This window comes from Dipodomys spectabilis, unplaced genomic scaffold, assembly GCF_019054845.1.
Source record: "Dipodomys spectabilis isolate Male_0828 unplaced genomic scaffold, ASM1905484v1 ptg000175l, whole genome shotgun sequence".
NCBI classification, from domain to species: domain Eukaryota; kingdom Metazoa; phylum Chordata; class Mammalia; order Rodentia; family Heteromyidae; genus Dipodomys; species Dipodomys spectabilis.
In genome coordinates, this window is record NW_024870852.1 from 17948263 (window position 1) to 17972238 (window position 23976).

Genomic DNA, 23976 nt, shown 5'->3' on the forward strand with positions numbered 1-23976 from the left:
TCATGTGGGAGAAAGAAGACAGATATGGACAAGGACTAGGACCTGGAGGGACTGGGTTTGAATCAGGATTAGCATGTAGTTTAAAAACAAGTAAATTAAGTTCCTTAGCTCTTTCTACTGGGAGAAAATGGAGGCACTATTGATCTATGGGGCACACATCTAAGATGTTTCTCTTAGAACCAATATCCCACCACCAATTGAAAGCCAATAGAAATCCCTAATTAGGAACTGACTTGAGGGCTGGCCAGCCACATTCCAAGGATCATCTAGAACATGGTACTGGTGCCAGAAGCCCAGAAGAATAATGAGGGCATGTCAAAAGATCTAAGAGCAAGCTCAGAGGGGACTCCTCCTAGACATAGCCAAGACCACCTGACTAGACAGAAAGATAATAATAATGGGGAATTTTGGTAGACCAAGTTTAAAGTGATCAATGAATCAAGAGGAATACCAAACACCAAAAGAAAGATAAAGAGACCACCTGCATGTGCTTTTCTTTCTTCCAGGCATCACGTTTTCCATTGAAAAATCTTAGCCATGGTCAGGCTAACATGGAAGGAAAACCATGCGTTAAGAGAGCTGTGGTTTTGTCAGAGACATTCGTGGAAGTGAGGGGAAAAAAAACACAACAGAATCTGTTTTGGTGTTTTTTCACATTAGCTCATCAGATGAAGCCAAGGAGCTCAGGGGCTAGGAACCACTCTCTCTCGTGTAGTGAGTTACTCTGTGGGCCCTCAAAGTGGAGCTGAAGTGGCCAATTCTATATAGTCCCCACAGAAGACAGTTTTGAAGGACAGATGGAAGCAGCCTGGCTCGAGTGAGCACAGTTTGAGGGGTTGCCTCTGATTTCCCGCCAGTTCAGAACTGGGCCACACCCCATCTATAGTTTGTCTTTATTGTGAATGAAGTCTCCAGAAAATGCAAATAGTATGTCCTCCCTCTTTAGGAAGAATTTGAGACTTGTTCATGATCAGATTTGGTAGTACTTGACTGTAATCCCATCTATTCTGAAGGCTCCTGGGTTCAAGACCAACCTGGGTAAAAGATACAAACTACATCTCCACAAATGAACAAACAAGTAAATATATGGAAAAAAATAAATTCTGTTACGATCCTCCAATTGTTTGGGGGTTAGGGCCTCAGAAGAGTTTCAGAACCAAAGACTGGTGTCTTGTATACTGGTGTTTTTAATACGATAATGTCTACTCTTCTCCTAGAGCAGGACTTGGTATTTTATTAATGATGTTTATTATAAATTTAATTTCAAAGCACTGCTGCTGTTGTTTAGATAAAGGCTCTGGGGTTTGTGTATTTTTCTCTTGGTGACAATAGGAAAGGGAGAAATGTAGACATGCCTTCAGGCTGGCGCACATGGAAGCCATCCTGGAAGAGGTAGTCCAAGGTGGGCTGAACACCTCAGCACATATTGAAGCTGAAGCTAAGCTGTTCTGGGCCACATCTTTTGGTGATGTTCAACAGTGGCTCCTCCCTGTTCAACACTAGGGAATCCTTCAGGAACATCAGACACTACTTCCTCACCCTTTCCAGTCAGGACCAGAGCACACTGCGATTCCTTCAGAGGATATGCAAAATACCAGATCAGTGGATGCTCAAGCCTGGAGAGAGCTGTCCATCAGTAGCTGGGTGAATTCTGAGTTGCTGATACTTATGATAAGTTGATTCCAAGTTTTTTTATTTTTAGTATAATGAACAATGAACCAACCCATCAACACACACACACACACACACACACACACACACACACACACACACACACACACACACACACACACATATACATGCACACAACCACTAGAAAGTGAGGGGAAGAAAATCATATGAAGAAGAAATTTCTGTAAGAGCAAAAATTCCTCCTGAGTTAGGGCAGAATCATTCCTTTTTATCCCCTAAGTACTCCCCAAGTTCACTATCCTGAATCCCACTTTTCACAAATGGAAAATGGAAAGAAGGGGAAGAAAGATCAGAGGAGAAGGTAGACAGGATATAAGGAGAGGAGAGGAGAGGAGGGGAGGGGAAGGGAGGGGAGGGGAGGGGAGAGGAGGGGAAAGAGCAATGGGGAAAGCTCTTAGTAACTGTGTCTTAGTAAAGATGCAGTAGCCATGTTATTGAACACTGGCAATCTGCTGGGTTTCATCCATTTTTTAATCTGCCATATCTTGTAATATATCATAACCTATAAGACAGGTACTACCATTTAATCCTCTTTATAGATGAAGAAAAAGAGGCCCCAAGTGGTTAAAGAGCTTGTCCAGCTGGCCTTGGCTCCTGACTCCACCTTTTCCAAGTGTGCTGAAGGAAGGGGATGTACAATGTTGTAATCATGGAAAGTTTATAGTTACCTCTTCTGATTGGAATACAGGTCATATGCAGTGAGAATGCCCAGAGTTAAGGAGCTGAGAGTTCCCTGTGAGTTCTTGTGGCAGCCAAAACTTTGCTGGACTTGGATAGAGCTACCTTGGCATTTCTCATTTCCTCCTTCCTGTTCCCAGTCTTCTGGGGTAGGGAGAGGGGGCTTCCTTAATCAATCTTTCATATAATTTCAAGAGCCAGATTCTAAAAACCTGAAGCTGATACACAAGCCAAAGAGCCTGGCTAGAGGGATAAATATAAGAGTGCCATGGAGAAGAGCTTCTTACAGAAACTGAGAAGTGGCCAATTCCATTCCACCAATCAGATGATTTCTAGGTGGAGTCAACATGCAAATGTCAACGGAAGCCTGGGAAGGAGCATCTAAGTTTAGGGCAAAGGAAGCTAAGGAAGCTACTTGGAAAAAGCAAATTCTTGAAAGATTCATATTTTTTCCCCATGTCAACATGAAGGGAAGGCAACGTGGAAGGCACAAGACTGGCAAGGACAAAGGCAGGAAATGAAACGCTCTGGACTTACAAAATGCCCCATATTCCAGGGGGCGGGGGGCTGTTCAAGATATCCCGCAGAAAGCAAACTCGAAAGATCATTATAAGGTGGAGAGGTGGGGTGGGAATGAGAGAAATGGAAGGTCCAGTGCCGATTTCCAGGTCTCTACTGTGAGCTTGCAGATGCAGCTGACTGAGATGAAGCACACAGAGGGGGAGAGGTCAGCGGAGAAGAAGAAATGAGGCCGTCTTTTAAAGTATTTTGTGTTTCAGATGCCAGTTGGACAGCCAGGTGCATTCTCAGTACCTGCCACTCTGCGGTGTGTGCTAAGCTTTGTATGTGCCTTTTTTTCGATGTGAATGCGGAGCCTTTCATATGTGTTTTATTCTTGTGTAGAAATGAGTTGTCTGACTTCCAGTCTCGACATGTTTAAATAATAGGGCATACCTCCTCTCCTTCCAGAGGAACTGTGGAGTTAAAGCTTGGGCAGAGAAGGTGGTAGAAACCCAAGTGTGGAGTAGGGGCACAGAAGGGCCAACTGTGAACGCACAGAGGTGACAGGTCTGCCTTGGTCCCTCTTACACATAACCTAAATGGTCCTTCATGGAAGGTTCTGGAGAAAGGCAGAAAGCTCACAGAGGCAGGAAAAACGGAAACCTCATCCCCAAGAAGCTGGATCCCCTTGCTCACCATCCTCCTCCGTCTGCACCACCAGCTCCTCGCTCTCCATTCGGCCCTCGGGGTTGGACAGCAGGAGGCGCAGCCGGATGGTCATGAAGGGCCTCAGACCCCGTAGGGTGTAGTGGGAGGAGGTCTGGATGACCTCCTCGGCCTCATACTGCTGCTGGTTGAACACATACTGGTACTGCACCGTCAGGTTGTAGCTGTGGCAGCGAGTCACGGCATAGCCGAAGGGTTCCCACTGCAGCGTCAGCTGCCGGGCTCGGATGTCCACGATCTCTACGTTCTGCGGGCCATGCACAGGGTCTGCAAGACACACACAAGACAAAGACACTGTGAGGAGAATGGCAGGAAGGCCAAGGGGTGATGGGTAACGACGGCAGACAGCTTCTCTGCTAGGCGAATCTCACCAACCACTCTTCATGATTACTGCCATGTGCAGTACATTTTTTGTAACTTTTTTTCTTAAGTAATTTCCTTTTCTTACTTAAAGGTGCATATCTAAGAGGAAATAGGAATATATGAAGAAAACATACAGATCACTTGTCAAATAACTGACAGCTATAAAACTAAAGGCAAATTGTGTAATTTTTAGGGGTCCACTAGAGTACCACAAAGAACCATTCTGTATATAACCAACTATACACATGGCACTTCCATGATAAACTTCTTGTGTACCACCAACTGTACACGACTCTGCCAGGATATACTTCCTGCATACCACCAACTATACACATGACACTTCTGGGATATACTTCCTGCATACCACCAACTATACACATGATACTTCTGGGATATACTTCCTGCATACCACCAACCATACACACACTTCCAGGATATAATTCCTGTGTATTGCCAACTGTACACATGACACTTCCAGGATACCTGCATACCACCAACTATACACATGACGCTTCCAGAATATATATCACTAAATGTACACAGGATGCTTTTGGAACATATTTCCTATTTACCACTAACTTTACACAGGATGCTTTCAGGATATACTGATCTCCTTGTCTTTACTTCAACCACATCCTCCTTCCTGGAGATCAGCCTTCTCTCTTCAGTTAACAGAATCCAGATGCATGTATTGGAAGCAGAGGCACATCCTTGATTGACAACACCAGTCTATCCATTATGCCCCACACACTCTGCTTCCGAGTTTCCCTTTTCATCATTAATATGATGTAGTACATCCTGCATCCTACAGCAGCTCTCTTCTCTCCTTTCTCTGAGAGCATCCTCTCACCAATAGACCCTAATTCCTCAATGCTTCTCCCATTAATCTCTACCCATTAATCTATAACATTAGCTCTGCCTTATTTTCTATTTTTTTATTTTGTATTTTTATTAAAAAGGTGATTACAAAGGGGTTACATTTATAGAAGTCAAGAGTTCATTTCTTTTGGGATAATGTCACCCCTTCCCTCACTGTCGCCCAGGTATTTCCTCCTGTCTCGACACACAAGTGATACAGTTCATTCTCTACATAGTGTCTAGTGATTACAACTTTTTTTTGTTGTTGTTGATCATGGAGCTTGAACTCTGGGCCTGAGCGCTGTCCGTGAGCTCTTCAGCTCAAGGTGAACGCTCTACCGCTTAAGCCACAGCACCACTTCCAGTTTTCTGGTGGTTTATTGGAGATAAGAGTCTCATGGACTTTCCTGCCCAGACTGGCTTTGAACTGAGATCCTCAGATCTCAGTCTCCTGAGTAGCTAGGATTATAGACGTGAGCCACCGGTGCCCTTTGTCACTCCACTTGTGTGTCCCCTTACATTCCCAAAGACAGATAAGCAAACATATAAGACAAAAAGAAAGCAACAGCAGCAACTAAAAAAAGAAAAAATCCTCTTGCTTCCATTTCCTGGAGTTCAATAAATATTATTTTATATGATCAGATACACATAGACAGTGAACCTTGGTGTTCTTCTCCTAAGAGTATTCTTCTTTGGTTTCATTGTATGTGAATTCCAAGAGTGCCTTACTTTTTATGAACACTCTAATATTAATATTTGTACCTTACACAATGTAAATAGATGAATTTTTATAAAAACAGATTATAAAAAATAAGGTTCAGGAAAACAAAGGAGGAGGCAACAATGCTTGATAAGAAATGTACTCGTTATCTTGCCTGTGTAATTGTAACCCCTATGATATTTTCACAATAAAAAAAAATAAGGTTCAGGAAAAATAAACTCCTGGATGAAATGGTTAAGCATTTGGCATGGTAGAAACACATTTCTTTGGGTGATACACACCACAAATTCTTCTGGCAGATTCTCTTAGCTGAGAATAAAACAGAGATTAAATTATCATACAATCCATGCTACCTATAAGAAATTTCACTGTATTTGATGTTGGTATAATTTGTGGAGGGGAAGGAAAAAAACAAATTGTTTAAATAGGGACACAGGTGGACCCATTGCAACAATGAGATGTACAAGTCGTTATGTCAAAAACGAACTTTGCAGTTTTGGTGGGAGGGGAGGAGGACTGGGTGGGGGGGGCGGGGAGAGGATGGAAAGGGATGGGAAGGGGAAACAAAGGAGGAGGCAACAATGCTTGATAAGAAATGTACTCATTACCTTGCCCATATAATTGTAACCCCTCTGTACAGTATTTTCACAATAAAAAAAGAAATTTCTAAATTATGTTGCACTCTTATACTGACATCTTCATTCATTTGCAAATTTGTGAGAGTAAGTGTAACTAACCTTATTGAAAGGGAGGGAGAAGTCAAATATTTGTAAAGATTTAAGATATGTGTAATTATACCCAGAACTTAATAAATACTTCATACATGGTAACTGTGGTTTGTTTGTTTTGTAATAACAGGAATATAATTAAAATAGGGCTATGATGGCACAATCCTGTAATGCCAGATACTTTGGAGGCAGAGATTGAGAAGATTGTAGTTTAAGGCCAGACCTCTCTCCAAAAACGATAGCAAGATTTCCCTTCTTAACCAATAAGCCAGACTGGTGGCACATGCATGTGATCCTAGCTATATAGGAACCATATTTGGGAGGACCAATGTCTGAAGGCCCCTTTCCCTCCTGCAAAAAAGATCATATCCAAAATACCAGCTAAATTACAGAAAGTCTGGGTATATGGCTAAAGTCAGAGTACCTGTGGAGCAAGCATAAGGCCCTGGATTCAAATCCTAATACCACACATACAATAAAAAAATTCACAATAATAATAGTTCTTCATATGTTGTATCCATCCTTAATTTTATAAAAGGAATAGTAGGTGAAATTAGCCATACATAAGTTGATGGGCAAAGGAGTCCATTATCTATTCTGTCCATTCTCTCTCAGAGTAAAGGTCTAGCTGCCTCTACCAATGGAAAAGAGGTAGAGGAAGGGGCTCTGGGTGGAAGCTGAGTCTCCTACTCTTATGAGGAAAATGTAACTTATGTTGGAGATTAACCAAGGAACACATTTCATGGCATCAGAAAGCTTGGTGAGCCAGCCCAGAGCTGTTCACCAGGCTGCAGGCACGAGGCTGCAGGGAGGGAGTGAGGGTGAGAGGCTGTGGCTTTTTACTATCTTAGTATTTCATAGTCATCCTTACAGGCTCATTGTACTTGCTCACAAGTTCTTTGTTAGAAAGGCAAGCCAGTGTTTCAAAGGCAAAAAGGATGAGTTTGAGAGTGGGACATTAAATAAGCTGTTTCTGCAGGACCCATTGTTTTGAATCTATGTGGAACAAAAGGTGAACTAGGAAGTCCCTGTATTTGGGAGCTGGGACCAGGCATGACTGCTGCTGCTGCTTGGCTGGGTGTCCTGTGGCGGCCCAGGCAGCAGTGAATACAGATGTGCAGGTGTGAAGATATCAGGAACCGCTTGCTGAGGAGATCCTGAGCACCCTTGCCAGTCCGGTCCAGCTGGAGCCTTTCCACTTGCACGGATTCCAGAACTCCACTGGCAGCAAGGCTGCCTCCCCTGCCCAGAATATCTCCAACCATCTTCTCCTGGGAGTGCCTTCAAAACCATTGCCAAACTCCAAAGAGATGACCACCATTCTCTTCCCTTCGTGATGGAGTGAAAACAGGCACAGATAAGACTCACTGAAGCCCAATGCAAAGACCACATTTTGTGAAACATCTTCAAATGCAACGTATTTTATGTGTTGCATAAGTGTGATCTTGAAACACAAACAAAACAATATGGACAAAACACCATCAATGGAGCAGTGGCCCAAGTGCTAGTTTTATCTCCTGAATCATGAGAGCAATCTGAAAAGAACGGATTGCTAGCCTATTTGACAGATGAGGAAACTAAGGTTCAAAGGGGCTTGTACAGAGCAGTAAAGCTAACACATCAGACAATAGGGCCTTGAACTTATGTCCATCTGACCCCACACCCATTGTGCAATGAAGGTAAAAAGGGCTTCCATAGGCATCTGCTGAATGGACACATGCTGAACCTTATAGTTCTCACAATGGTCTAGGAGGAGACATCACTACCAGTGCGTAAGAACAAACCAAGACTCAGTGAGATGCAATGATGGGTCGAAAGTCACACAGTGAGAGGCAGAGCTGAGGCAAAGTCTGGGGAAATCTAAAAATGCTGTGCCTTCTCTTTATCACGACCCCTCCAGATGTGAAGCCTGCTGTGGCCATCAGGAACTGGGGAGACCTAGAAGAAGGTTTCCTGAAAGCCAAAGCTGTAAGGCATCTGGGATCCAGAGGCTCACACCTATGACCCCAGCCCCGCAGAAGGTCTGAGAATCACGGTTCAGAGCCAGCGTGGGCAGAAAAATCTGAGATACTCTTCAAATAACCAGGCAAAAAGAGCTGGAAGTAGAGGAATGGCTCAAGTGGTAGAGCACCAGATATGAGCCAAAAAGCCAAGGGAGAACATGATCCCCAATTCCCAGTACCAGCATGCACATGAAAGAAGGCAAAAACAAGCAGAGGAAAAAAGAATAACCTGTAAGGTAACTTCTGTAAGGCGAAATTTGCTTGGCTATCAGGAACCTAAGACTTATTGAGTTGGAAAATGATGCTTGGCTTAAACATATTTAGTACTAAGATGACAACTTGTCTGTCTTCCTCTACCCAAGGTCTGTTTTTCTTTTCCTGCAGCTGTTTCTCGTAAAGGAAGAGGCATCCAGGGTTGCCTTTCAAAGAGAGGAAGAGAAGTTCTAAGCCGGACAGATAACGGAGAGTCTCTTTCTAGAAGAGGAAGTTGAGATACAGGCAAGGCTCTTGTTCCCTCCAAAGTAACAGGATGGATTGCTGACGTGGCTGGAAGCCAGACTTTGACCCTCAGTAGTGAAATGACCTTGAGCAAGAGCACTTTATCTCTGAGCCTCCACCTCCTCATCTATAAAGGTGGAAATTACCACACTAACCTCAGAGGGCTACTAATGAGCATAAAATGAACTGTAAAGAGAGAAAACTGCATGTCCCTAATAGTGGGTGTTGCTCTTATACAGAATTGCCTTTGTTGGAGAAAAGCCTGAATACACTTGTTTGGAATAAGCTGTACTTCTAGGCCTTGGTCTTATTATGCCAAGTCTCCGAAGAAGACCAGCCCACAGTCCTTGGGGCATAGATTGAGTAGGGGAGAGCTGGGGAGGATGGACCAACAGATCAGCAAGTGGTGAAATGTTGGGGAGGTAGAATGTAAATGTCCCCCACGCCAAAGAGATTTTCAAAATGCCATGGAGAAGTTGGCTGTGATTGGATCTCCTGTGGATCCAGGAGCATCATGGTCCAATGACACACATCATGGGGACACAGGTGTGTACACAAGGTGTCACTCAACACAAGTCCAGGTGTTACCAAGACCTTGGAAGATGATTTCAGGGTTTATCAGATTATGGCAGTTAAGAAGTTGAAGGATGTCTCAGCAAAAATTCAAAAGGCAAGAAGGACTCTGGTGGTCTTGTGGGTAAGGTGTGTGTAGGTACACTATCCAAAGAAAGTTCAGGGTGGTGAGTATTTAGGCAGAATGCTGAGCTACCTGCCATGCTGAGTCACTTACCTTTGGGAAATAACTTTTTGTTATTACTTATTTAATTATTACTTATTTACAAAGGAGTTGTCATTGAACCAAGCTGCTTACGAATACAATGTATCTTGATTCATGGAAACCCTTTCAACGTTCTTACGCATCCCTCCCTCACCTACTCCTTCCCTCACTCTTCTTAATTCCCTCACCTACTCCTTCCCTCACTCTTCTTAATTTTGTAGAATATCCATTGGACTCTTGACGGCAAGCTCCCCCTCTTCTTTGTATGACAAGAAATTGAACCTCAAGATGAAGAAAATAAAAGCTTACCTTACCCAGGCTCACACAGCCATGTCCCTGTTCTCTGTGCTTGCAGGAAGCTATGCAATTCACATTTGTCCCTCTGCCCAGGAATTGTTTGCTCATGTATCTGTCTGTCCTCTAAGACTACCAGGAGTGCCAGTGGGAAGGCACAGGGCTTATTAAGGGGGTCGTCTTGTGAGGACACCAGATGGTGACATATTCAGGGGAAACAGTTTATCTCCCAGATTCTGTAGTCTCTGTCCTATCCTCTCTCCAACATACCAGTTGGGTCTCGGAGGCAAGCATTTCTTATCATCATTCAAGCAAGGGGGTGTCCTGAAATCCCACACATGGAAACTAGCTTTCAGAAGGTGTGTGCAAGCATTCGTGCTTTCAGCCTGACCCCTCCTAAACCTCAGCTGCCAAACTGCGTTTCTGCTCCAGTAATTGCCTTCCACGGGCAGAGTCTCTGGTTTACATTCGAGTTGGCGCAAACAAGTTGGAAATTGCTGAGAAAGCCTTGTGTGTGCAGTAGAGATTGGTTTGTTGGATTTATATCCCTCGTGTAAATATGTCCAAGCCTACCGCCTATGGTCTTTGCCTCCACATAAGGCCCTGTCCATATGACTTTCTTGAAGAATGGCCTACAGGCCAAAAAGACAGCAAATAGCATGCATGCATGCACACGCGCGCACACACACACACACACACACACACACACACACACACACAGGTTAGCCCATCCAGAAGATGAAAAATATCCCTTCATAGAAAATCAAAGTGGTGCACGTGCCAGGTGTATTTCTAATGCCCTTAGACCGGGCCTCAGGGGTCCTCTCTTAAGCTCTGCCTTGGCCCTTTTCAGACATTCTTCCTTGCAGACCAAAGACTTGGCAGCCAGTGAGGTGTGCACACCTGGTCCCTGCTCTCCCTTCTAAGCACTCTTCTGAAAGTTCTATTTTCATCCTGAACCTAACCTATAGCTAGTGCCTCTCTGTCCTCAAATCCCCCTCTCTGCTTCCACTTCCACCCTTCAGATCCTACACTGCTCAAACAAAGTGTGGACTCCTGAATCTCCTTGCTTCTGCCCATGCCACCAATAGAGTAAAGTACTCAGGCCCTAGCTCCAAGGCTACCTTTGCTGGAGTCTCCAATGTCCTTCCCTGCCCATAGTGAACATCACGAACTCTGCTTGAACACTCCAAGACAATTGTGCTATGTCTTTTATGAATTTCAAGGTAACTGTTTCAGTGTTTAGCTTGTGTTTACCTTCTCTGCTCACCTGTGAGTACCTAGATCCTTTCATTTTCATACCTTAAGCCTACAGCTGATAGACTGACACACGCATATATACACATTCAAATCCAGAAAGTAGGTAATGACTGACCATCAAACCAGAACTGAAGTCCCAATATACTTCATGGGTGATAAGCAAAGGGGTGAATCTGGGGTGTCTTCACACTCCAATTGTTAAGAGTTAAATCAGACATAGTTCTCCCTCTTTGTTGTTGTCTATGGATTTGCTTCCATCCTTGCTGTCAAAGGCAATAGCCACAGAATCTCCTAATGACCTTAATCAAGGCAGAAGAGCTTATTAAAAAAGAAGCAGCAAAGCAGATTTCCAACTCATAAATTTGTTACATATTCCTCTTTGCTTGTAGAGTTGGCTGGGACATGTGTACTGTTCAAAGTTGAACCTAAATTGAGATAATTTGGGACATGGGCTGAAAATGCAGAAGGTGGATAGCTTGTATGTAAAATTAATTTTGTATCCATTTGGAAATGCAATTTGAGTTCCTTTCAAATTAAATTGCAATGGAGTCCTAGGCAGCTGGAAACATTATTGCTGACATAATTTGATACTGCAAGAGCAGTAATACGTTGACAGTTCGATGTGACCATTAATTTGCAATTTCTGCATGGAAATGATACACAAAGGGAGAGGGAAAAGGTAAGAGGAACAAAAGGAGAACCTATCTTCTTTCCAGCATCATCCAATCCCATTCTGTTTTATTTTAACCACCTCTAATATACTCTAATATTGCAGATGTTGAGGATGGGAGGTAGGTTAAGAACTTGTTGGATACTACCAAAGAAATCTTAAGAAGGTAGCTGTGTGTGTGTGTGTGTGTGTGTGTGTGTGTGTGTGTGTGTGTGTGTGTGTGTGTGTGTCCCATTGCTACTGGGTCTTGAACTCATGGCCTTTCATTCTTCATTCTTTTATTCAGGGCTGGCATTCTACCATTTGAGCCACATCTTTATTTCTGGCTTTTTGCTGGCTTTTTGGAAGTAAGTCTCTTGAGTTTGTCTCTTTGGGATGGCTTCAAATTGTGATCTTCAGATCTCAGCTTTCTGAGTACCTAAGATCACAGAAGTGAGCCACTAGCACCCAATGAAACAATGAAAACCATCAGCAGCTCAAGCATATTGCTTTGTAACCTGCTGCTGGTGTAGAGGGGCTCAGCTGATATTTTCCAGTGGTAATGCCACAGAGGAGGTAAGTCATTCCTTTGCTCATTGGCTTAATCCTTAAGTAAAACCTACATGTTGAACACAGAGCTACCCTAACCTGGTGGAAAGATCATTGCCTTTGTTGTTCCCTGGGCTTAAAGCAAGCCACGTCTTATATTCCTCAGGATAGCTTCTGTTTCCTTCTTTGGACTGCAAGGTAAATCCAGTACTCAGTCAAGTCCAAAGTCCTGGACAGTGCTTGACTCACTTGTATTCTTCCAAGCCCAGAAAGAATACATCGACAGAGAAGCCACTGAGAGAAACAGGAGTCATATACATTACCAGGGACTCCTGACCTGGTACCAGAGACCAGGTAAGTTCTAGATTCATGCTTTAATCAACGATTGTTTAATGCTAGCAAGCCTCCATTGATGTCCTCTTCAAATATTGCTGCATCTAATATGTTTCTGCCTATAAATCTATCTTGGACCTTTGAAATGGTCCAGACCTTAGGGATATTTGAGACAGATACTTCCTAATCTTCATGAAATTTATACTAGGGGAATGATGACACAATAATTGTGAAGGCTAGAGGTAAAGTCTGATGCATCTTGCATGTGTGTGTATATGTGTATGGGGGAGGGGGTGTTGGCCTCCTGGGTACCACACAGCAGAAATACTCTTCTGAGTCAATCTGAACAAGACTCATGTGTAAGACTGATATTCTTTGTCACAGAATACAAAAGCCACCAAAGAAATTTGAGGTGAATGAAGGTTAATGATTCCTCCATTGCTGCATTATTAGGTTATAATAAAAGCTAGTATTTGGCCCAATTCTACTACATAGATGAACATTCTTTATACACATGCTTATTAGCAAGCAAGCACAAAACAGGTCAATCTATTCTATATAGCAGCTGGGTGAAAAGCCAGTCATGGATCCTTTCAGGTGATCTGGTTAACAATTTTGCATAAAAGGCTCATTTGAAGTAGAGGTGACAATATTTTAAGCCACCAAACCTTTCTTTTTTAAATTGTTGTTAGAGGGGTAAGTGGTTAATATTTCAGAGATTCTGCAGGTCTTTGGTACATCTGTCCATGCCTGACATCATAGAGTAGACACACGGACAGCCATGTATATACAGTGGGTGTGGCTGTACTTCAACGAAAGCTTACATACAAGTTAGGAAGCCAAGGTTATAGGCTTGACCTACATCTTGACCTGCATCTATTCCCAAGAAAACAACTGACCTTGTCCGTCACTTCAAGCAAGCGGGAACCATCCTGAGTCAGTAGTTGTGCAGGACCATTGGAGAATCAAAGTAGGGCTCTATCTCTAAGTTGGATGGGCAGAACTCTTTCGTGGTTTTTCTTTGTGTAACTTAGGACAATGTCAAGAACATAATGAATGTGGGACTGGGTGTGTAGCTGGGTGGTAAAGTGCTTGCTTAGCATGCCATGAGGCCCTGGGGTTGATCCCTATCACCACTGGGAGGGAAAAACAACTCAAGCTAACCAAATAAATAAGAGAATTGGTTGATTCACATGCTTTGAACATCTTCAGTTTTGCCAATCATAATATAAAGCCACATCCCTGGCCCTTTTTTAAATTCACTTATATTTCAGGTTAAGTTTCACGTACTTTTGTCTGGGGCCAGCCTCAGACTGCAGTTTTCCTACCTACAGCCTCTGGCATAGCTGAAATCAAAGGCATGGACCAGCACATCAGGTTTATTAATTGAGTGAAGTCTTGCGGACTTTTTTTTTTTTTTTTTTTTTTTGCAAGGGTTGACCTTGAACTATGATCATCCTAATCTTTGCTTCCCAACTAGGTGGAATTATAGGCATTAGCCATTGTGCCTGGCCTAGATAATTCTTTATACACAGAGGTTCCCAAACTGTCTCAGTTTATGATGCCCATGGTGTTTCTGTAATTTGTTTTTTCTTCGTACAAGTGCTAAGCCAAAGAAATAGCTAACCATTTCATTCATCCGCTGGCTCAACATAGCTTAAGAAGTATTTGTATCCTAGCCTCTGAAAAGTGGTTTGAGAAAACAATACACAGGAAACAAAACAAAACAAAAACCTGTTTTACTCCACTCTTTACCAACCATGAGTGGCTAATGAATGAGTATATCTGTAGAACACGGCACAACTTCCTAAATTGTGGCTTCAGACTGGACACTGCCAGACTTGTCATCGCATCTCTGTGGATAATTGTAAATTATCATTTCATTTCATCTCAGCCTCTGTACAAAGCCCAGCTTTACCAAGACAGGATGACATTGAACAGCAAGCAGCCCGGATCAGTCTCACATAGGAACTGTGACCCAGCTCAGGTGAGCAGTTGGCACAGTGTCTGACTAGCTGGTCGTTTCCATGATGGCTTCCAAGGGCTCCTGAGCCTAGTGAATCCTCAGCCATTATTAATGGTATTGGAGAGGGAAGTCATACCAGTAAAAACATGTTTGGTTATCCCCTAACTTAATTGATTCAGGAGCCACTGCCTGAACTTCCTGAACATTCTGCTTCTTTTTCCTTTCCCAGTATCCCATGCAGCTAGAAACTCCAAGATCACACATCCAAAGTCCCATTTTCCCATCACAATCTTCTCCCCGGTTCTGTCTCAAACCCAGGTCACCCTGCTCAACTCCACTTGGACTGTGGCTGAGCTCAGAAACCAAGTGGCCCAGCCATAGCTCCTGACACACCAAGCGCTTAGTGTTCAGATGCTGACCAGAATTAAATGGACATAGGCACAGGACCACAGCCTGGAAATGAAAGCTTTAGAATGTTTAAAAAATTACTTTTGTGGCAGAGGAAATCGAGTTGGAAAGAGAGAAGCAATTTCTAAATTACATGGTTTCAGTTTCCAGGGAAAGAAAAAAAAGGGGGGTGAGGTGGAGGATTCTGTTGGCTGTAGGGTGGGGGGCGGGGGAGAAACCCAAGCCCATCACATCCTCTGGGCTTTACTTCAATTCATCCCTAATTCATGGCAAGTCTCCCTGTCCTTTGAAAAGAGAGGAGGGGAAAAAGAAAGAAAATGATTTTTTTTTTTTTAAAGCCAGGGAAAGACTAAAACCGATGGTCAAAAGCCACCTCACAACAGCCCCTGGTAAGGAATGAAACATTCCAAGCACTTTAATTCTCCTGACTGTGAATAAGGCCAGCACTAAAATTCAGCCAGGGTCTTGCAAGCTCTGTGTGGAAAGCCTTGTTGTAAATCAGATGGTTTCTACAGTATATACGACAAACAAAAATAATATCTGCAGGTTGGGTGCTGATGATTGCTTTTCCAAACTCCTTCTTTTCCTTTCATTTGGAGAATTCTCAGTGTTTTTTTTAAATATTCATATCTGGGGCTTTTTAAAGCTCAGGCTGCTCACAACTGAGAATTCCCCCACACCAGGACATTCTTGATCTCCCAGGGAATCACATTAATCTACAGACACTGTTCAGGACTGCCGGACCTTGACAGGACCTGCTGTGTCAGCAGCCCCAGAAGTGCCTACCAAGTTCTTTTATGATGTCCAAAGCTTTATTCTTTGAAATGTACAAGAGGATCATTAAATTGAAAGAACATTTTCAAATTAAAAGAAAAAAAACAATGCTATCCGTTAAGGAAGGCTTATTCTCTAGCTGGTCTCAGTTGGGACTTTACCTGGTTAAAGAGAGAAAGGGCGTGGGGAAGGGAAGTTTTTCCAGTCTCAGAGCAAACACCCTGAAAGGAAGCCTGGTAAAGGAAGGTGGCAAAGGAGTGGCTAGAGGCCCTATTTGTCCTCCCGTGTCTCCTCATCATGGATGATAACCTGATTCGGCAACTCTGGCAAAGGGGATGGGCTGAAATGTACATGTTTCATGGCCCGTCACGTCAGCACTGGCTCCTAGATAACTCACCAAATGGTCATCATTCATCACAGAATGGTCAACATGCCCGCTATCCTTCCTCCTTGACTTTCAACTTGGATTTGGCCTTCTGAGGCAAAATACAACACAGGCATTTATTTATTCTTAAGCTGGTGCATCTGCTTGTCTGAGCCAGGCTGTGTTCAGCCAGGCATGGTCAAGGCTGAGTCGAACTCAGATCTGTTCCGTGCCTGGTTATTCCTGAGTGTTGGTTCATGGAGCGCAGCTTGCCCAGACACATTCTCTCCATGGTGGATACACTAGGGCCTCACTCTTGAGGAAGAAGCTCTTAAGGCCTCACTCTGGTCACATCTTCTGACACTGCCAAGGCAAGTCACAGAGGCAAGTCCCACATCCGTGGGGCCACTTCCCCCGTGGGAGGAGGGGACAGTGATAGGAGCAAATAGTTGTTGATGATGACTCAAACCTTCTGAACCAATATGTGCTTATGTTTTGGTTACCAGGACTGGCCCACACCTCCTTCCGCAGTCCTGGCATAGCCCAGGGAAGGTAGGGAAGTCTGCCTGTGAGTCAGGTGTCTGGAGAAGCCAGGGCATTCTGCTGAAACCTCAGGGCACATCCAGGTGGATGGTGATAAAACTCACCTCTGTGGGAGAGGGACTAGTAGACAGGCCTTCAGGAAGTACCCTGGCATTTGACATCCTTCTCAGCCCCCAAATGAACCTACTGATCCAGCAGAGAAAGCCGTCAGATGAGCAATCTCGAGATCACTTCCCAAATGCCTGCCCAGACCACATCACTGTATATGTGCTGATAGACTCTGTCCAGATATCAAAACCTCTGGGGTGACCACTCCAATGATGACCTTGTCCTAAAATATGGAACCTGCAAATATCTGACAGGGCAAAAAGGAACCTTCTGGATATGATTAAGGATCTGGAAATACAGGATTATTTTAGATTATCTAGAGAGACTCAAGGACCTCACATGGATCCTGAGAAGAAGGCCCTTATAAAGGACATCTGAGAAGAGAGTAGTGCTACTCTGATTTATTGGAGATTGAGGAAAGAGTTCCAGGTCAAAGAATGCATGTGGCCAGTAGCAGGAAAAGGCAAACTGGAAACATTCTTACAGAAGCTACAGAAGGGACACAGCTTAGTAGATCTCTTTACGCTTCTGAGAATCAGAAACATTCTTTTTAATGTAGTTATTGTTGTTTGTGTTTTGTTAGTGTTTTTTTTTTTTAATTTTCTTGAATTTTATGTAATTCTGGGGCCTAAACTCAGGACCTGGGTACTGTCCCTGAGCTTTTCTTATTCAAGGCTATACCACTTCCAGCTTTTTGGTGGTTAATTGGAGGTAAGAGTCTCATGGACCTTCCTGCCAGGGCTGGCTTTGAACCAAGACCCTCAGATCTCAGTGTCCTGAATAGTTAGGATCACAGGTATGTGCCATGGGCACCGGGCAGCAAACACATGTTGTTTTAAGCCACTATGATTATGGGGATTTGTTACAACAGCCAACTGGAAACAGATACAATCCTCCCAACATTTTTCTGCTTATTTATTTCTGTATTTTTAAAAATCTCTACCTATCCACCATAGATACGGTATTTTGAGTACATACAGTATTTTTGAATATACATTCTTTTGCCTAAATGCATTTTTGTAAGACATATGTCATTGTTTACCATGTGTGACTTTTATTCATGCAAATTTAGAATATGTTACAGCTCCTTTATCTTTCAGCTACTCAGCACACTGTGAGTTTCACAGCTGCTCATGCTGCTCTGTGCCTTTGGTCCATCCTTTCTGGTTGCTGCAGGAGTATTTCAGAGCATTCACTCTCCATAACTGGTCAACTCACTGCTCACTGATGAAGGGTCTGCATTCAATTCATGACTGCAAGAGATTATGGTGTAGACTGCTCATCAGGTCGGATCCTTCAAGTATAGATTCTTAGAATCAGGGGTGCTGGCTTATGGATAAACACTGACCAAGAACTGGCAGACTGCTTCTAGACCAGCTGCCCCAAAGGTCTAGCTGCATATAAAGGGTCCTATGTGAGTGAGGATTCATGTCAATCATTGACATTTCCACTCACTCTAATCTTTGGACAACCTGATGAGTACTAAGGAATTTTTCTCATTATTTATTATTTGAGTGTGTGTGTCTCTCTAGTATACGTGACTTTGGTAACACCTTTGATTTTTGTATTAGCTTTGGTAAAATCTGCTCGTATCATTTGCTCAAATACCTACTCATTTGTAAAAAAAAAAAAAAGTTCTTTGTATGTTCTGACTTTTTTTAATTCATTCTGTTCATGATGATTTCTGAAAATCCTTTCAAATTAATTATTTTATTTTGGGAGTACTGGGGTTTGAACTCAAGGCCCACTTTACCTTTGGAGCCATGACTGCAGCTCTCTTCTTCCTCCTCCCCTCCTCCTCCTCCTCCTCCTCCTCCTCCTCTCCTCGTATTTACACCACCTCTATGGCTAGGATTATATGTGCATATTACCATACCTGTCTTGTTTTAAGACAGGGTAGTTTTTTGCCTTTTTTTTTTTTTTGCCAGGACTAGCTTCAAACCACGATTTTTTCCATCTTTGCCCCTTGAGGAGCAAGGATTATAGGTATGTGCCACCATGCTCTGTAGCATTCTTTATTTTTTGGTGTCATAAGATTACACCATTTTTATGTAAATGAAATGAACTCAATTTTTAACTTATGGCTCAGTGCATTTAAAAAAAATGACTCTTAAATTACAGATATGACATCAGTTCTCAGGTTTTCCACTGCCCCTTATTCTAGGCAAGACTATAATACCTCCTAGTTCTTCGGAAGTTCATAAATGAAGGCACTGGACTGGCTTTGCCCAATGACTTGTGAGAAGAGATCCACAGTCATTTTGAAGGTTGTAAAGCTTTGTGTGATTGGTCCATCTCAGTTTTCCCTGCTGCAGAGACTGTTGAAGCTCTTCCTGCAGTGAAACCTGCTTAAGCCTGGATTCCAGAAACTACTGAGTGAGCACAGCTACCCGGCCATCACCGGTGGGGGCACTTAAGAGTAAGGAAAAGGTTCCTTTGTGGATTAAACCACTCAGATGCTAGGGGCTGCTTGTCGCTGGCACACATCTAACCTACCCTGACTAACTGTGACCCATTCATTCATTTCCCTCATTCCCTAACCCTGCACAACCAACCAACCTAATATACTTACTTCATGTTTTTTAAACAAAAGATGTCCTATAGCTGGATAGATAGCTGGTGGCTCAAGCCTGCAGTCAAATCACTCAGGAGACTGAGAGCACATATAGGGATGATGGCTTAAAGCCAGCTTAGACAGACAATTTAACCACCAAAAAGCCAAAAGTAGAGTTGTGAACTAAGTGCAACAGCACCATCCTTGAGTGACAAAGCTAAGGGAGAAAGCCCAAGGCCTGAGTTCCAATATAGACACCACAAAGACAAGAAGGGGGGAAAAGAGTATTGTTATGGTACATTTTAATATGCATAGATGTGCTGCTGAGCCTTTTTATTACTTTCTTCCATCACTGCCATGCTTCAAGTATTATTTTCTGTGGGTTTTTAAAATAAAATCCCATCAAATGTTGCTTCTGACTTGGGTGTGGCATCAGACACGAGCGGCCTCTCCTCATCTTCCCTCAATCCCACTGAAAGATACACATACTTCAGGGGAAGGCATCCCTTCCCAGTCAGGTTACAAAGTCATTCTTCGATATGCTTTCCTAGATCTGCATTTTGTATTGATGTCTTAGATTGTCCCAAGTCCATCTTGGGAATGGAGTTCAATTTAATTTCCATTGGACAATGAAGGCTTCCTCTACACCATTCTTATTTAGTTCATCTGTGGAGTCACCTTTATCTCCTGTGAAATTTCCATATATAAGAGCTGATTCCCAAGCTGGCCCTTCTGCCCCCCTAACCCATTGGCCTACTGTAGCTTAATGTTTTATAGTTTGGGGTTTAGAGAAAATCTAGTATATGTGCTATCACATAGAGAATATGTATTGATGTATTCTGGAGAACATATGATATATTAGTGTTAGTACAAATGATAGGGCTTACATTAATAGATGAGTTTATCAAGGTACTTCAAAAAGTTTAACACAATTTTTAGTGGTGTTGCATTCAATTTATAAATAAATGTGGTGAAGATGTTCTTTCTGTATGATGAGTATGAACTCTCATTCTGTTTTTCTCACAATTCTTTCATTAGTTTTAAATCCTTCTCTGTTGAGATTTGATACATTTTGGGGTTTCTTAAACCCTACATGTGTGATCATTTGTTTCACAGTTCTATAAACTGGATTTCCTAGTTCATGCCTGCTATTGCGTATGTAAATTCCTCTTCCACATAGTAACCTTGAACTCTCATTTGTCATTACAACTTTTATTGGAATTGATTCTTGTTCAAGATGTTTATCATATCATGTAAGCAATAAGTTGTATTTCTTTATAAACCTTCCATGTCATCTTCCCTTTCATTTAAAACATGGGTCAAAAAGCCCAGTATTGATTTAACTAGCAGCTGCAGTTCTTCCTTTAGCTCTGAGAAGAATTATGCCAAAATGTTCTATATAAGTAGAATGATTGCTGTAGGAGTTGGATTTGTAAATCTTGGCAATTAAAAAGAAAACACAGTTTTCAATCAGGCACTGGTGGCTCATGCCTGTAATCCTAGCTAATCAGGAGGCTGAGAGTTCAAAGCCAGCCGAGGCAGGAGAGTCTGGGAGACTCTTATCTTCAAAGAACCACCAGAAAACTGGAAGTAGTGCTGTGGCGGAAAGTGGTAGAGTGCTAACCTTGAGCAAAAAAAGGCGAAAGATAACACCCAGCCCTGAGATCAAGCTCTATAACCGACATAAAAAAATTCCTTGTTTTCTTTTTTCTCCTCTTTGCTTTATTTTATCTCCTCTCTTCTCCTTCTTTAGTAATTGTACAAAGGAGTTGCCATTTAAAGAAATCTGTTTATGAATACAATACATCTGGCAATGTCACCCTTTTCTATATTCTCACCCATCTCTCCCCTACCCACACTGTCCCTCACATTTCTCAATTTTGTAGGAAATGCATTGGATTCTTGTCTACATTTCCCCCTTCTTCTCCTCTTCATTCATCTATCCCTTTCCCCTTGACCCCAGCTCACCCCTTTCTACTATCTGCTTCCTGGTGTTTTATTTTGCTGAACTTTGATTTTGGCTTTCTAAGGAATTATACTATTTGATCTCCCTTGAGTCCACCTTAGTTCAGTTAATACAGCTGTATACATGCATACCACCTAACATATTTATTTATGAGTTCGTCAGCTAAACTTAGCTTCCACATATAAGGAAAAACAATCCTTTGGCTCTCTGGGAGTGACTTAACTTCACTTTAGGGGGAGGATTGTGGTTCTGGAAATCAGGGTCTTGCCCTTTCCAGGTAAGCGCTCTCTAACGTTCAAACAACATCTCCACCCCTTTTAGCTTTATTTTTCAAATATGACCTCGAGTGTTTGCCTAGGTAAAATCTCAGACCACAATCCTCTTACCTAGGTATCCATCTAGCTAGGAGCACAGAAATAAACTATTCATAGCATCACATTTGAGATAGGCTCTACTAACTTTTACCACTGCTGCCCTGGAATATGATATTCTCATCTACACTTGGAGTTTTAAAATAAAACCATATGTTTGCTATCACATAAAGATAATCATATCACTTCTGCCATTTTGTACATTAGTGAATTATACTAATATTGATACAAGCTTGCTCTGGGGATAGTCTTCATACATATATGATCACTATTTTGGTAAAACAGCATGGACTTCATTAGCTAATACTTAATTTAGCATTTATTTTCTATACATGCACATGTAAATTGTGTGTGTGTGTGTGTGTGTGTGTGTGTGTAGTGGGACTTGAAATCAGGGCCCATTCTTGCTTAGCTTTTTTTCACTCAAGGTTCACGCTCTACCACTTGACCACACCTCCACTTCTAGCTTTCTGCTATTTAATTGGTAAAAAGAGTTTCCTGGGCTGGGAAGGTGGCTCAGTGGTAGAGCGCGTGCCTTGTATGCATGAGGCCCTGGGTTTGATTCCTCAGCACCATATAAGCAGAAAAAAAAAAAAAGCCCGAAGTGGCGCTGTGGTTCAAGTGGTAGAGTGCTAGCCTTGAGGTGAAGAGCTGAGGGACAGCACTCAGGCCTAGAGTTCAGGCCCTACAATCTGAACCAAAAAAAAAAAAAAGAGTTTCCTGAATTTGTCTGTCTAGGCTTCCTTCAAATCAGGATCTTTAGATATCAGCCTCCTGAGTAGAGAGGATTATAGGCACAAGTCACCAGAGCCCAGCTAATTGCCTTATGTTTTCTTACCTTCTATTTTATCTAAATTTGTTGTCAAGTAATAATAGCTTTGCAAAAGGAACCAAATAAACTTTTTGCTTCATGTTCTAGAAAAGGAAATTGGCATGCATTATAAATTAAATCTTCTCCACAAGTTTGGCAGAATTAACCTTCCAATCACACAGGCCTGATGTTTCTAAGAAGGCTAACTGATTCACTTAACTGCTCTCTTTATCATCATGCCAGTTTCCTGATTTCAAGTTTTCCTATCATTATTACTTCCCAATTCAACGGCCCACAATTCATTACATGCTTATTTTTAAAAATATTTGTCTCTATTGCATCTCCCTTTTATCAACCAACCTCGTTTTTCAGTATGCTTTTCAAAGGGCCTGCTTTTCTTTGATAACTTTCTTTATTCAGTTAATATTGGTCTTTATGTTATTAATTTCCTCCTTTGTTTGGACTTTTCCTGATTGAATGCCTTGCTTGGCTCATTTTTCGGCATTTAAAGTAATTACGGATTCCTAAGAAGTTATGAACCAATGGACATAAATATCCCAAGCACTGATTAACCAGTGATACAATGGAATTAAGGGGAAAGGCCTATAGGGAGTGATTAGGCTGAGCCTCTCAGATGGGATTAACTTATCAAAGGGCTTGACTGGCCAGTTCAGCCCTCTAGTACCTTTGGTCCTATGTGGACATTCCCTTCCAGAGGATGCAGAAACTAGATGTGAGTCCTCAACACACACACACACACACACACACACACACACACACCCTCATCCAACACCTTGATCCTGGACTTAACCAATGGTGAGAAATACATGCCTTTGATGATAAATCATCCAATCTGAAGTATTTGATTATGGCAACAAGAACAAGCTAAGACATTTACACTACTCTACTTATATCCACTCACTCCTCCATTTCATTTTCTATAATTTTATGATTTTAGGGCTGTTATAATAGTGAAATAATGTTGTATGTATGTATGTATGTATGTATGTATGTATTTTACTCAGCAGTACTTTCTACTGATTGCAACTCCTTTTCTGCTGCTGAGTAGTAATACATGGCATCGGTGCCTTATGGATAGCTGCATAACTCACCCAATGGAAGGAACATTGGTAGTTTCTAATCTGAGGGTCTCATAAATACATTTGCTAGTGAGATTCTCACCTGTGTCTGTAGGAAAATGCCATTTAAGAGTACCATCAAGAGTTGTTCAGTAAGTTCATTTGCAGTCATCAAGTTAATTGACAAACTACAGAGAGCCTGTTCTATATTCTTTTTCCACATTTCTACTAGTGACATGGGATGGACCTGATTTCTCCTCCCCCACCCAGTATTTGGTACTATCATTTTTGCATGAGCCACTCAGGTGTGGGTGTAGCAATATTGGATTACAGTTTGAATTCACACTGCCCTAATGGGTAGGATGTTGAACATCTTTCCATATGTCTTTGCCTGGTGGCTT

At 42.3% G+C, this 23976-nt stretch overlaps 1 protein-coding gene across 1 annotated transcript in view; it reads right to left on the reverse strand.

Annotated features, from left to right (window-relative positions):
* Ptprt (protein tyrosine phosphatase receptor type T) overlaps positions 1-23976 on the reverse strand; it is a 702580-nt gene that overhangs the window by 340554 nt on the left and 338050 nt on the right. The window contains exon 7 of the mRNA XM_042694435.1: positions 3568-3864. Coding sequence (XP_042550369.1) covers positions 3568-3864 — 297 coding nt within the window. The remainder of the gene's footprint in view (positions 1-3567; positions 3865-23976) is intronic.